The sequence below is a fragment of the Cavia porcellus genome, unplaced genomic scaffold, assembly GCF_034190915.1.
Source record: "Cavia porcellus strain 051 isolate PalLab524CR breed Dunkin Hartley unplaced genomic scaffold, mCavPor4.1 scaffold_7, whole genome shotgun sequence".
NCBI classification, from domain to species: Eukaryota; Metazoa; Chordata; class Mammalia; order Rodentia; family Caviidae; genus Cavia; species Cavia porcellus.
Genome location: NW_026947490.1, coordinates 39,194,576 through 39,209,956, shown reverse-complemented (window position 1 = coordinate 39,209,956; position 15,381 = coordinate 39,194,576). Strand labels below are relative to the sequence as shown.

General features: G+C 40.8%; 1 protein-coding gene across 3 annotated transcripts in view; it reads right to left on the bottom strand.

Moving 5' to 3' along the window:
• Positions 1-3,402: 3,402 nt before the first annotated feature.
• LOC100724830 (b(0,+)-type amino acid transporter 1-like) overlaps positions 3,403-15,381 on the bottom strand; it is a 31,310-nt gene continuing 19,331 nt past the window's right edge. For all 3 annotated transcript variants that reach the window (XM_063253386.1, XM_023563735.2, XM_063253387.1), the window contains 4 exons: positions 14,074-14,170; positions 12,399-12,548; positions 5,146-5,320; positions 3,403-3,932 (listed from right to left, as the gene is read on the bottom strand). In XM_063253386.1, the coding sequence (XP_063109456.1) occupies positions 3,868-3,932; positions 5,146-5,320; positions 12,399-12,548; positions 14,074-14,170 (487 nt within the window). In that variant the 3' untranslated portion in view covers positions 3,403-3,867. The remainder of the gene's footprint in view (positions 3,933-5,145; positions 5,321-12,398; positions 12,549-14,073; positions 14,171-15,381) is intronic.

The window sequence follows — 15,381 nt, the reverse complement described above, 5'->3', positions numbered from 1 at the left end:
TCCTGCTCCAGCTCTGTTTCTTCATTTGTGAAATAAGATGGTGAGCTCATGCACAGCCTCTCTTCTCCATAGGCAGTGCCCAGAGTGGTGCTGGGCAGGGACCTCACCTGCATGTGTGAGGGAACTTGACAGATGTCAGACCCCTGCCCTCCAGGCGAAGGGTATGGCCCAGTCTGGTCAGCTGCCAGGAGTGAGTCCTTGCTCCTCTGTGACTCTGACAGTTTGGCAATGTCACTGTGGCTTGTGAAGTTGGGCAACTTCAGAGAAAGCAGAGAGCTCTGGTGTTTGCTGGAAAGATTCTTTCTCAGTGGTCACCCTGAAGGAGGAGCCTGGGCTACTAACATGGCTTCCTGTCCTGAGTCCCTAAGGAATGGCAGTGGCAGGTCCTGGAGTGCTCCTGCCTGCTCCCAGTGCTGATGGCGGCATTAACTACCTCACAAAAGACACAATGCTGACTTTGTGGCCCACTGACGGGTACTGGAGCAGAAAGGCAGGGGATTTAACCCTCAACTCCTTTTTCAGACACTCAGTTATTATAATATTTAAAACTCTATTTTGTAGGATGTAGAATATTGATTATGTAAATAAGAATTTGTTTTCCATACTACTGTTAAACCATGTGGGTTGCATGTCTGGGTAAATTTCTGAAATGCAAGATAAATGTACTTCAGTGGCTATGCTTCTAAAATGGCTCATTCACTTTGCTATGATGTGAAGGATTTTTGCAGCAAGTCTGTAATACAGTTGCAGTGTTACTGTTTACATTTTGTAAACAACTTTTTCCCCAAGCATTGAATGCATGGAAAAATTTTACTCACTGTGCTTTCTGAGGACCAAAATGCCAGAGAAGGCTGTTGGGAGCAGGTGGTGTGGCCCTCAATGAAGCTGACCCTTGTCACACACGCTTCCAGTGGTTCTTGAGGCATGTCCAGCTTCACAGTGAGGGTCTTGTTATACAGCCTGGCACAGACCCACCATGTACATCTCATGCTACATACAGAGGCAGCAACACTTTGAGGTGTGGAGGAGTGAGAATAAAATGTACTTCTAAAATTTCTTTAAATACTTGCCACTAATCTGTATCTCTTTTGCATTGTGCCTATTTTTTTTTACTTTTTATTTTTTAATTTTTGTCTTTGTGAGACAGGGTCTTGCCATGCTGCCCTTGAGCTCACTTGGTAGCCCAGGCTGAGCTCGAACTTGCAACAATTCTCCTTCCTCAGCCTCTTGAATACTGGATTCACAGGCATGCGGCATCATACCCAGCTTGCATTATGTCTAGATGTTCCCCCCAAAACCGCATGTGATCATAAATGGGGCTTTTCAGAGGTGGCTGAATCTAAAGAGTGTGGGGTGCTGGAATTAAGGATGTGATGCTGGGATGACGGGTGGTCCTCTCTAAGGGTGGGTGGCCTGAATGGAATATGAGGGACAGAAGCGGGCTGCTGCTGCTGCTTCTGTTAGTACTGCTTGTCATCTGCTGCCTCCTGCCTGCTCTGTGATGCTCCTCTACCATGCCATCCAGCCTCAGGGCCAGTGAATTATGGACTGAAACTTCTTGAATTTATGATGCAAAATAAACCTTTCATCCTGTAACTCTGGCCATTGGGTATTTTGTTTCAGCAATGAGAAAAATAAATAAGACAGATTTTGGTATCAGAAAAATGGTTGTACCTGGCCATGTGACTCAGAAACCATTGGAATAGGCTTACAGGAAGAGTTTGCAAAGATTTTGAAATTCTGGCTGTAGAGCCACATTTGGAATGCTTTAATCTGTCCTTAATGGAGGATGCAGGTCAGAATTCAGAAGACCAGAATGCTGGTAAAATGCTTGTATAAAGACTCAGAAGGTTTCAGTTAGGAATGTAGAAAACCTTTGGGATTTGGACTCCAAATTATGCGTGTTATGTTTTGGTAGAAAATCCATCTTCATTTCATCTTGTCCAGAGACTTTACCTAAAACTAAGATTAAGGTCAGTGGGCTAATAAATCAGGCAGAAGTAATTTCAAGGCAGTCTAATGTTGAGATGGTGGCATGACCCCTGTTTGGGGGATTTTAGTCAGATCTTTGTTGAGAATCAAGAGCAAAGAGCCCAGCAGAAAGATTTAAAGTGTTTTGAGTTTGGCCAGAAAGGAAGCTCCAATAAAGCAGATTGCAAAGACACAGTCCATGAGAACTTGATTGCTGAGATATGGAAAAGATGGTCTGAGAACATCATAAAAACCAACAGGACTTCAGCATTTGCAGCATCAAATTCACAAAGGACAAAGACATTTCTTTAAGAAGAGAACCCCACAGCACCATATTCTGGAATGTCGGCAGCCTAGAGAATTTGTTCCTCCAGATATGGTTTATACCGCTCAGCAATCCAGCCACTTGACTCCTAACAGACAGAGGAGAAGAAGCCTCATTACTGCTCCAGGTGGCATCAGATCTTGGCATCAACCATGTGGTGCTGATTTTAGGTGTATGCAGAGTGAAAGAGTTGTGGGATCAGGAAGGCATCCACTTGATTTTGGAAGACCTGGGAGGCCAGGCAGTGTGTGAAGGTGTGAGTGTGAAGCTGAAGACACAGTAGAGACCCAAGAATGTTGGATAAGTCGGGAATATGGATAATCTGAGGAAAAGTGCAAGGACTGAGCAAAGTTGGCCCAAGAGAGAAGCCATGTGAGGTAAAACCACTGATAATGGTATAGGGCTGGAGCCACCCAAGTGCTTAGGAGCTCACATCTTGCCTCAGATTACCCCAGATGCCGGACATGAGACTGTGGAACTTAGTGTTTGCCCTACTGGATTTTGTACATCCCTTGCTCCCTTTCCCTTCTGTCCCCTTATTTGTAATGGGAATGTTTATCTTGTGCCATTGTATGCTGGAAGTGTTTAACTTTCTTTTCATTTGTATAGGGGCTTGTAGCTAAGAGTTTGCCCTAAATATCAGGGGAGACTTTAAACTTGGACTTTAGGACTTTGGAAACTCTTAGACATGAACTAAATGCCTTATGCATAAAGGCATGTGTCTTCTAGAGGCCAGGGTGTGTAGTGTTATGGCTTGTATCTAGATGTTCCCCAATGTCTCATACAGTAATAGATCAGGCTTCTCAGAGATGATTGGATCTAGGGTTGGTGATTAAGGACACCCCACCCTGGTTGTGACTGCTATGCACCCCAAGGGCAGATAGCCATGCTAGAATATCAGGGACAGAAATAGGGCTGTTGCTTTTGCTTGTTGTTGTGTCTGTCTCCTGTGTGCCCTGTGATGCCTTCTGCCATGCCCCCAGCCTCAGAACCAGCCAATTATGGATTGAAACTTCTACAAACTGTGAACCAAAGACACCTTTCCTCCTTTAACTCTGGATGTCAGGTATTTTGTCTCAGTAATGAGAAAATGAACTAAGACAATATCAAAGAAAAAATTGTCACTTACTTTATGTAAAACAATAGACATACAGATCACTGAGTTTAAGGAATACTTTTTTTAAACTTAAGAAACTGACTAATTTTCACTGCTTGGGATTTAATTCTGCACAATTCAATAAGCCCTGCACCCATCAGTCATACCCCATTTATGTCCTGTTTTTAAATAAATGTTATACCTCATTATTAGACAGTGGCCATCAAAATGCCAGTGGGTTTTGTGCAACACTGCCACCGACTTGCTGTTAAGTGACTTTTCTATTGATGACTTTAGCAAACACATATCACTTTTCATATCTAAAGCCCCATGCATAAATTTATAGCCATCGAAGAAAAACAATTTCCATAAACATCTGAAAAGTTTTTCACAAAAAAGAGGAAGAAATAATCACAAATAGTGCTTATAAAAACAAATTCATCACAGCTTTGAATGAGCTAAAGAGAGGTGCTTGTTACTCTGGGACCTTCTCTGGTGGGACAACTTCCATCAGCATCTGTAGGTACATGGTAACTGGCTCTGGAACACAAGTCAGGAAGGTCCAGTGAGTACAATTAGAAAAATATAGCTAAAAGGCCTCACAGCTGGGCTTGGTGGTGCATGCCTGTAATCCCAGCATCGGGGAACCTGGGGAAGGGTGATTGCTGTGAAATCAAGACCAGATTGGACTACATAGTGGGTTTAAGACCAGTCTGAACCACATAACAAGACCCTGTCTCAAAAATATCAATCAGTCAGTCAATCAATCAATCAATCAATCAATTTGATTGAAATGAAAGGCCTCACTGTGCTTGCTGGTGATATTATTCTTACCCTGTGGTAATACATCCTTCCTAGATCCTGCACTCCAGACAACTGAGGTTTACAGTGAGTCAGAACTACCCCCCTAGAGGCACTAGTTCTTTGGAAATCAGTTGCTTCCTATTAAGGAGGTTGGAACCTGCTAAGTATTTTGTCTCTACATAGTTTGTGGCTGCCTGCAACAATTTACTCCAACAGGCGAAATATGACTGACTCATTTATATGGAGATATTTACTACAACTGACCAAGTGGTAACAAGTCTAAAGTAACTAAGACAGATTCATTTTAAAATATAAGTTGTTTAGTTTTTGTAACACCTTTATCCAACTGCTTTTCAGTTTTTGGAGGGAAGAGCTTGGTTAAATATGCCAGAGCTGAGAAGTAAACTATTTTGTACCATTAGGTTCCAAGTCATCTTGCTTAGGTTCTCTGTCAATGTAATCAAATCCAAGTACATTTCCAAAGCATGACAAGAAAATGGATGTTTTACTAATTTTCTTCCCTTTCTCTAGGTGTGTACTTGCAGCTTATCAGCTTAGGTTGAGATCTGCATAAAGAGGTTGGGGGTAAAAAGAATTATGCAAGAAAGGAAAAAGTCCCTGATGGAAATGGCATAGCCATGTTTTGCTTTGTTCTCAGTCTGCTAACAAACAGGAAGTGCATTCTTTCTTTCTCCTCTGTCAGGTAAGTGATGGTCCCTGATTCTCCAGCTGAGGAGACTGGCAGAGAAAGGCTCTGAAGAAAGGCAAGCTCACCCACTCTGGGCTGTGCTTGAGTCCCAGCTCCACTTCCCTGCCTTCTGGTTGGGCTTTGCTCTTGTGTACCTAAGTTTTATATACACGATTATATACACAATGGAAGGTTGGATGGATGGATGGTTATTTCTGTCTGCCCTTCACTAACCTCAAGCAGCCTCCTGCTGATACTTACTGGAGATTTTCTGAGCCCATCCAAACTTGCAGTAGACGAAAAGGAAGTAGAATATAAGGCCGCTCAGGATGAACAGCACACAGTAGAGGTACTCCCAGGCGGGATTACTGATGATCGGGGCCAGAACCAAAAACACGGATATGAGAGTCACCAAGATGGGGATGAAAATGGGCACCTGCAAGAGACAGCCAACAGGGGTCATGCTTTAGCCCTTGGTGGTGGTTTTATTTCCTTTAATTTTTTTTCTTTAAAAATAACAGATACATAAAAGACAGCCTAATTAAATCCAGGTACTCTTACTCTACTCTGGTCTATCTCTCTCTCTCTTTCTCTATTTTTTTAATTGTTTTGTTTTTTGATACCAGGTCTCAGATGGAGCTCAAGCTGGCCTTGAAATCACTATGTGGCCCAGATTTTTATAGGCTATGCCAACACACCCAGATTAAGAATTTTAATGTAATTTTGACAATCACTTCATCTACTCTACCTTTGTTTTATTTTTTCCAAGAATATAAAACTACACCAGACATCAGGGTATTTTAACCATTAGCAAATATGTCTCTGTAAGTAGTGAAAACTTCTTTCTTTAAACAAGTTTATTCCTTCCCTTCTTTTTTTTAATATTATCACTTGTTCCAGCTTCTAGGTGTCCCCCTAAATCCCCATGGAATCATAGGCAGGACCTTTGAAAGGTGGTGGGATTATGGGGATACAATGACTTGCCTGCTGTTAGGAGTGCAGGCCTGCCTGGAGAGGGGGTCTTTGTGGGTGAGACTGGGCAGTGTTTAACTCCCTCCTTCCTCCTCCCTGGACCATCTCTCTGCTTCCTTTCCTCCACTGTGCCCCTCTGCCATGCCATCCTGCCTTGGAGCCAGCTAATTAACAAATGTCAGCTGAAATAAACTTCCCCACTAAGTTACAGGGGTCAGATATTGTGTGTCATTGGTGAAGAAACTGATCAATATTTTCTTATTTGTTGGAGAAATGGGATGGTTTGTCCCATACAGTTTCTGGTTCTAGCTCTATGTGATCACTTCCTCAGGGCATCATTTGACTGACTCCAGACCTTCCTGTAGATCAGTACAGAGAAACAGAGACAGAGACAGAGACAGAGACAGAGACAGAGACAGAGAGAGGCATGACGCTTGGTAATTGCATCCATGCATATTGTTTTTCTAGACAGGGTCTATTCCCCAGGCTGGGTTCTAATTCACCATCATCCTTCCTCTGGCTCGCAGGCTGCTGGGATTACAGGTGTGCTCCATCAGAACCAGTTTAGAGATCAATTTCCTTCTCATTGTCTTGCTAATATCCTTAGAACAATGTTAAATAATAGAAATAGAAGTCGTTCTTATTCCTGACCTTAGCAAGGACCTCATACTTATGAAATAAAACAGTTTCTGCCGTGTATGGGGAGCATATATTAAGGCCACAATAAATTCCTGTTTATTTCCTTATTGCTGATGTGCATCGAATTTTATTTTTCATCTATTATGATGCCAGGAGTTTTCCGCAAAGATATGTCAGTAGGGTGAATTATATCCATCCATAAATTAGACCCTATGATCTTCAGTCACTCTTGCGTAGACTGAACTTGAGATATATTACTTGGATACCTGTTATGAATATTATTATTCATAAATGAGATTGGTCAATGTATTCTCATATGTGATCTTCATAAGGCTTGGTATTCATGTTATTTTCTGTACAAATAACCTTTTTTTTTTTTTTTTGTCTTTTTGAGACATGATGCAGTTCAAGCTGGCCTTGAATTCACTTTATAGTGAATTCAAGCCACAGACTGGCTTCAATCCTCCTTCCTGAGCCTCCTGAGTGCTGGAATTATAGGCAAGAACCATCACACCTGTCCTTTACAAAAAAATTGAAACACAAATATTTTTAATGGAAAGAAAAACCCAAAAACTAGAGATACAAACTCCAGTCACAGGAAGCTTTTTGAAAAATAGATCCTAAGACTATTATGGATGACTCTATACAAATAACTTTGAACATCTAGATAAAATATCAGTTTCCTGGGAAAAGAAAATTTGCTAAGATGGCCCTCCAAAGGATTAGAATCATAGGAAATTTTAAAGTTCACATAATCTCAGTATTTTTTCTAGAGCATTTTAAAAAAAATTTATTTAAAAGGAAAAAGAGAAAAACAAAACAAAACAAAGCAGTGTAAGGGTACAAGTAATACAGAACTACCAAAAAAAAAAAAAAAAAAAAACCAGTAAGAAATCACCAGTTAACAGATTACACATTATCATCTTAGAGATAGTTGCTCAAGTCACAGTATCAAAGCATACAAAGTGGACACTCAAACAGTGAGACTGCAAACAGTTGTGTTCAATGATCCAACCAAAAACATTAATATGGTCAGCTATTTAACACCCCTAAACACACTTGCAGTTATATCCTTTAGATCCTTTTTTTCCCTCTCTTTTTTATAACACAATTTACACATTTTGGGTTTTATTACTCCTTAGTTCTTATTACTTTTTTTTTTGGAAGAGAATAAAGTCAAATATGGCAAAACAAAGCTGTCAGTCAAAACCAAGGATAGACATAGCACATGATGTAAAAATAGAGTACAAGGTTATTAACAATGGTTACCATAATGCCTCTTGCTTCCTTAAAAAGAATTGTCTATCTCATTAGGTATTATAAAGTTGAACAAAACAGTAGAGAACAAGACCAATAAAACCTAAACCTTGTAAACATTACAGGATTTCCAAAGAAGATAATAGTCAAACCAGAATGGGCATCATAGTGAATCTTATTGCCTTCAAAGTAGTTGCCTATACCCTCAAACTTGATACTATCATACAGAATGGAAGAGTCTAATTAGTCAAAACAAGATAGTGGGAGTATTACAGGACTTCAAATCAAGTTAATAGGAAATCAAAAAAGTTACTATAATATATCCTGCTAATTTTTCTTATTTTTCCCCTTAATTAAAAAAGTCATAAAAAATAACTAAATAATTTTTTAATGAATAAGGGAGAGATTGAGATAAAAGAGGATATAACAACATAACAATACAGGTCAAAGCATGACAGTTTCAGCAACCTAGTGCTTCACCACCAAATAACCCGACTTAACAGTAGTTACCATAGTGTCTTTTTCCTTGAAATATTTGAATATAACTTCATATACTATAGCTTCAAATATATCAAGTCAGTATAAAACCATTCAAGTGGATGAAAGCATTGTAGGGTATTTAGAACCAGCTAACAGAAAACGAACAATGGTTTCTATATTATCTCTTTGCCTATAACAATTTTTGTTTATACTATCACATATAATAAAATCCAGCAAGATACATCATGATAAAACCAATGGAGACAGAAGAGCCACAGTTTGGTGGGGCTTCAAAACAAGATGATAGTAAATCAGCACTGGCTATTATGATAATTTATTTTCTTCAAAATAGCTGTTCATTTCATCACAGGCAATAATATCAAGCAGCCCAGAATAAAGCCCCACAACCTAAGTGTCCATCAACTGAGGAATGGATAAAAAAGTTGTGGTATTTCTATACAATGGAGTATTACTCAGCTATAAAGAGGATCACATTGAGATATTTATCAATAAATGGGTACAGCTTGAGACCATACTCATAAGTGAAATAAATCAATCTCGCATGTGTGAATACCGAATAGTTTCCCTAATGTAAGTAATGATTGAAATATATAAAGGTAGGAGGTAATCATGACTCCCCATTATGTGGCCTTGAAGCCTTTTCTAGAGCATTTAAAAAGGAAAACTTTCAAAATGCCAGTCTGGCTGCTGCCATTCCTCATTCATCGCTGTTTTCCTCCTTTCTAACACCCTGAGCTCTTTTAAAGTTCACTCAATCCTTTTAAATGTTGTTGTTCTTTCTCTTGCTTTTTCATTACCTGTTTTCTATTTCTTTCATTTTCACTAATATAAACCTCAAGTGAAATGTCGAAGCTTACATTCTTGGAGTATATGTCATCTTTTTATTCATTTTTAGGAATTTGTATATTTTCACTTCCTATTTGTACTTTGGCTTAAAAGCATACTTTTTCTAGTGGTCTCTGTTTTGTTCCACCGCAGAGAAGGTAAGTTGTGTGGTTTACAGTGTTTGTGAAGTACCAGGGTTTTCTTTTTGCCATGAAAGATCATCAGTCTTCAGCCAGGTCCGGGGTACACCTGAGGCGTCTGCTGGTGGCAGGGAGGCTGTGACATAAACTCTGAGATCTGCTTTGTGATCATCCCTGGTGCTTCAGCCACTTTTACAAGGAGGTGTTGAAGGAGCATTTTCCAGGCACCTGTGGTCAGTGTGTGTTTTCCTCACGTGTCCTGTAGTTTCTGCTTTGTGAATAAATTTGCTGTGTAGTACGAAGAAGAGGTTTTAGAACTTCTCTCTTCAGTGTGAATTTTAGCTTTCACCCTAGTTGTCTTTGTCTTTGTAAGCTGTACTTTGGGCTTGGGTCCCGATCTGGTCCCGCTTTCCATGTTTTCACTGACCTGATAATTCTTTGTGTGTCCTTTATTTTTAATTCCCAAGCTTTGTAGATCTGCCTGGAAAACCTTTATCTCGTAATGACTGATTTAAGCCTAATACATTGATTTGTTCATACTGTAGATAAGTTTTATCTCCATTCTCTCCTGTTGTTTTCTGTTAGATTTCTACACATAAGTGTCTTACTATTATTCTTGCACCTCGAAGTGTGACATTCTGTGGGAAAACACTCCTAGGAACACTCTTATTTCTCTTATTTCAAATGGGAAAAATATCACGCATTATTTGAAACCACAAATTCCCAAAGAGTATCCTCAAATGTAACTAATACACAGTAAATATATATGAATGACTTACGCTAATAAATATTATAATAAAGAATACACTGTTGTGTGTGAACCTAGGGTCTTCACACTGAGCTACATCTTCAGCCTTTTACATTTTGAGACAGTCTTATTAGATTACTGAGTCTTGGGTCCAAATTGAAATCCTCCTGTCTCTGACTTCCGGAGTGCTAGGCTCACAGGCATGGACCACCATGCCTAGTTTGGTACCTTTAATTGGGAGTTTTTTTGGCATTTTTTTCCTAAATTGGCACATACTTTTTGCATCATTCTTTTTCCATTTTTCTTGAATGCTATTGACATATCATTCTGTTGCCATCATTTACTTTTAGATCTGTAGTTAAATAGACTCACCTTATGCCAATGATTTCATGGTTTCTTTTTGAGTGTTTTCAGTGTTGTGGTTTGTTTGTTTGATACCTGGAATGGAATTCACAACCTCGTGCTCACCAGGCAGGCGCTTGCATCACTGAGCTACATCCCCAGCCCTATTTAATGGTTTTTGAAGCTCTTTCTTCACTTGATTCCCAGAAAATGCACATATAATAATATGTAACTGATTCCTTTCATCCCAGTAAGTGTATTGTTCAAGGTCACTTTGGCTGGATATGAAATCATTGGCTTACATTGTGTTTCTTTTGAGTATCTGACTTATACTTATTGCTCCGTTGTCTTCAGTTTCCTTGGCGTGAAATATTGGTAACAAAAGGACTGATGCTAGTATTCTTCCTCTTCTTCTTCTCTGTAAGTGAACTGGGAATGGCGGTGGAACAGGAAAGGGGGAGTGGGTGCCCAAGGAGGTTTGCACACCGAGTCATTCTGTCAGCCTGCACTTCCTGGCCTGTCTGCCAGGTGCACTGTGGGCCTCTCACTGTGTCCGTGGAGGGTGGAGCCCTCCCTCCACTCATTCCTTCTCCCTCAGGAAATACTCTTGATCTGTAATTTGTGGAATTCTCGAGAACTGATGTCACTCTCCTCTTCTTCACGGACTCACTGTGCAGGTACTACAGCCTCCTTTTTCTGTTTCCTCTACTTATTTCCCCTCGAATCCCTTCACTTCACTTCCACGTGTTTTCATTTCCCATTCCAGTCCTCTTTCCTGGAACGCTTCCTTGCTCTTGTGTTCCTTTTTGCTTACAGTTGTGGGAACAGTTCTGTTTCCTAAACTGTTTTGAACGTGGCGCAGCCTCTCTGTGCTCCCCCCTCCCTACGGGAGATGTGTGTCCCCAGCTCCGTTTCCTGGGTCCCAGTGTGCTTCCATGTTTGGTTTGGTTTCTGTACCCAGCACTGTTTGTAGTGGCTCTGGAAGTGTTTGCATCCTGGCCAGGAGCGTTTGCAGGGAACTTCCGGGACACCTGGGGACTGAGGCAGCCCTGCTGCCTGCTTCCCACTTCCAGGCCTCGGGTCTTCTGGGAACCCGCCCAGTGCGCCCCCCACTGGGGCCTGTGGTGCTTCCATGCAGATTGTGGGCTTTGTGGCAGCACAGCATTTCTTTCTTTTGTGTTGAAGATGTTGGCTGTGGGGTTTTCCCTTGGCTCTTGGTGATTCTAGTTGATTTTATGGTAGATTTTGTGCAAATTGAAAACCTATACAGCTGACACCCATGTCTTTCCTGGTAGGTGAGCTGAGTTAGACAGGACACTACCTGACTCTGGGCAATCTGGTCCCGTGTCTCAGCTGACTCCAGGGATGTGATCAAGATTCAGACAGTGCAACATAGACTTTTAGATTTCTGACACAAAAACTAAAGGTAAGCCAGGCCTGCTGTATACACCTGAAATTCCAGCACTCTGAGAGGCTGATGCAGGAGGACTACAAGCTTAAGACCAATCTGGGCAATTTACAACTTAGTGAGATCCTGTATAATAATCATAATCACAATCACTATAATGATGATGACTGAGGATGTAGCTCAAGTGCAAAGGCTCTGAATATCCTAAAATTAAAGACAGTATCTTTATTCTTTTCCTAATCATTTGCCTAATTGTTTCTTATATTTGTGCTCTGTTGCCCTAAGAACTAAATAGCACAATAGTTTGGGCTTTTTCAGTCCCCAATATAAGCAAAACAAAATAAATTCTGCTCCATCTTCATTGGGATAGAGATCCCATCAGCCATTTAGGGAACGGGAAGCAGTCTGAAGCAGGTTGTGAACCTAGACAGGGCCAGAATTGAGAAGACTCCCTCAGTTCATGGAAAGTGTCATAGATGTTCTTGGTAGCTTTTTGAAGTGATGGCTTAGTAAATTGAATGACTAGGTGGTTAACTAGTTCATAACCTATAGTATAAAATGCATAATAAATTCTTATGTAAAAGATGACACTCAAAAACAGAGTAGAGTCAGGTAGGAAGGAGCAAGCTTGTCTTCAGTCTAGTCACCTGAGCTGCTCGTGAAATTTGGGCATGAAACTTACCTTGATAGGCCTTTCCCGGTTTTTCTTCGTAAACCTCATCACAACAAGTCCTACAATGGTCATCCCATAAAATAACCATGAAGCAAAACTGAAATAATTCACCAAACTGTTTATGTCACCAGGGATGATATAAATCGTTGTTATTATACCCTAATAGAAAGAAGAACAAATTCTCATGTCATTAGTGCATAAAAGTATTCTTCTTCTTGTCTTATAGAAATCTGAAGAAGCAGGCTTTCCTATGGATAATCAAAGCAGCATGTAAGAAACTTCCCTGTATCCTATTGCAGTTAGGGTTGAATGTGATTTTGGCTGTGATTGCTGTTCTCTCCCAAAGCTGGTGGGACGATCCTAAATAACTTTTGAGTCTTTGAAATTGTGATTTTAAGCAAGGAAAATATTAACCAAAATCTGTATGTATGTATGGTACCAGCTTCATGCTGATGGATTTAAATTCCAGAGTCTTCATTATGGGCAAGAGCCCTAGACTGTAAAACCCACATCTGATCTTGACTTCATTAGACATCTGGTCTTTACTTATGTCCCTGCTTTCTGGGTAAGGTTCCCTATCTTCAGAGTGTGTGGGTGGAGGAAAGCCCTCTTGTCCTCTGGAGATAGGGGGCAGTGGACCAGCCCAAGCTAGGAATGTGGAAGGTGTCTGTGTGCCCAGAACAGCTAGCTGCACATGACCAAGGGTATTTACCCCTGAGAGCCTCCCCTTAGAGATGCTGACGATCTCAGGACACGCAAGTTATTAGACTGTAATGAGACACTGCTGCCAGCAACGCCCTGTAAAGTGCTCTGTTGTCCTTTGCCATACACTGTGCGTAGCTTATTTCCTGTGGCTCAGAACAAACAAATAAACATACATGAAGGAAGTAGGGTGCTAGGGTGGGTGAAAGGGGAAAGCACAGTAGAAAAAAGGGGAAAAATGCAAGTCAGTTATACTATTAGTGTCTGCTCATGAAATGATAATTCGTGCTAAAAACAATTGGAGACATTTTTGTATCCATATCTTGTACCCTGGCAAGTACTTTAAAGACAATATGTAATATATTAACCATAGTTGTTTTCCTATTATTTTGTTATGAAATTTTATCTTTTTTCCATAAAAACTAAAAGAAAAAAGATATAGAGTGATACCACCTTGGGAGATATCAATGGTATCTGTTGTGGGTAAAGTCAGATAAAGGAACAAAAGGAGGACAAATTCAATAGTCTTGGGAATTCTTTTTATATTTCACATCAAGGAATAAGGGAACCTGGTTCCATCTAAGGTAGAAGACGAAGCCATGGCAAGGTGAAAGGACAGTTGGAAGTGACCTGTCAGTCAAGAGACCTGTGAGTCATACACAGCATTCACAGAGCCCTGTGTGGGGTGGCCCTAAGGTAAGCAATGGGTGGGAAAGATGGCGGCCATTAATCTCTTTACTATGTGAGCCTTCACCTGGCCCAGACTGGCTCTGTAAAGCACATTTCTCTTTTCTTCTTCTCTTCTTTTCCTATCTTCAGTACCTGTAATGAATGTTAAACATTTACGTTCTTTGTCCCTGCCAGTTCTTTGAAGAGGATAATAAGAGCCTGGACAGGACTGCTGGTCACAACACCCAGTAACGCCATGAAAACCACTGAGAGGAGAATTAGCAAGAGAGGACTTGTTGCCGTTCCTACTTACATAGAAGATGATGGCAGGGGCGGGCGTGAGCCGCCTGACGCTGACGTAAGAGAGCACTTTAAGCATGTGCCCTTCCCGGCCTGCGACGTAAATGAGCCTGAAAGAAGAATCACACAGAGGGGCTGAGGAAGTGTGACCTGAGTGTCACCCAGGGCTCACAGGGAAGGGAACTTGTAGGGAGAGCTAAAGCTGGAAATTGACCACACCTGCCAGAGTCAGCCATCTGGGTCTGAGAACAAAGACTGCCTGGGGCAACCACCAGAAACAAATGATTCCAGAACCCCAAAATCAGGCCCTTAGGTTCCCATATTGCAGATTACTAGAGAATGGGGTGTCATTTGACATCAAGTTGCTGTGTATAAATAAATGTCCATGCAGTGAGGGCAGTTTCTTTCCTCTCATCCGAAAAGTAAGGGCCCCAGCTGACCTCAGCTTTGCCTCTTATTTTCTCATCCTCTCCTATTCCTTCACCTTAAGGACCTCAAGAGCCACGCAGGTCATTGGCAAATGGCACCTGACCAGCAACAGGGCGAGAGGCAGTGTGAGGTAACACTTCTCATACTCATGCAACAGGGAGGAGCAGTGAACAGGTAGTGGTCAGAATTCATCCTGAGAATGAATCGATACTGATATCATCGAGTGTAAAGCTTGGGGTACAAAAACAAGTCCACCAGGGCTAGAAATAGAAAAAGAAAAAAAGAACCAAAGACAGAGAAATAGGCTTGACAGAAGCCAAAGAGATAACAGGCTTATGAGAATTCAAAGAAACAATGGACTTATGAGAAAGAAAAACAAATGTGTTGATTTTACCAGTTGTTAGACATGGAGAAAGCAAGTTATCAAGACGTACAGATGTGCATAGATATATATAAAAATGTCTGCTGAATGATGGATTCCAGTATTTACTTTTCTTTCATGGATTTTGATTAGGAAGTATCTTAATGATTATAAGCTTGTTGAGACAGCCACAAAAAAAATTGGCTCAGAGAAATTTTACTGCATCACAATTTGGAACGTACATCTCTAGGGAATAGAGCCATTTTCTCTGTCTCCCTTGAAGTGGCATTAAAAGAAGAGGGTTTTCAACATATCGACTCTGTTACTAAACTTCAAATCCCCAATAATCTGGAATGAATTATAATCACTCAGGTCATCATCCCACAGCCTAAAGGAAAGGGAAAGAACAAGGCTATCTGTTTTTCATTGTAGGGATGAGGTGCATTTTACTAAAAGTTGCTCTGCTGTACCTGTAGGGGCAACAAGCCACTATCTATGCCTTCAACAAAACCTTCGACTACCTGTCCAAAG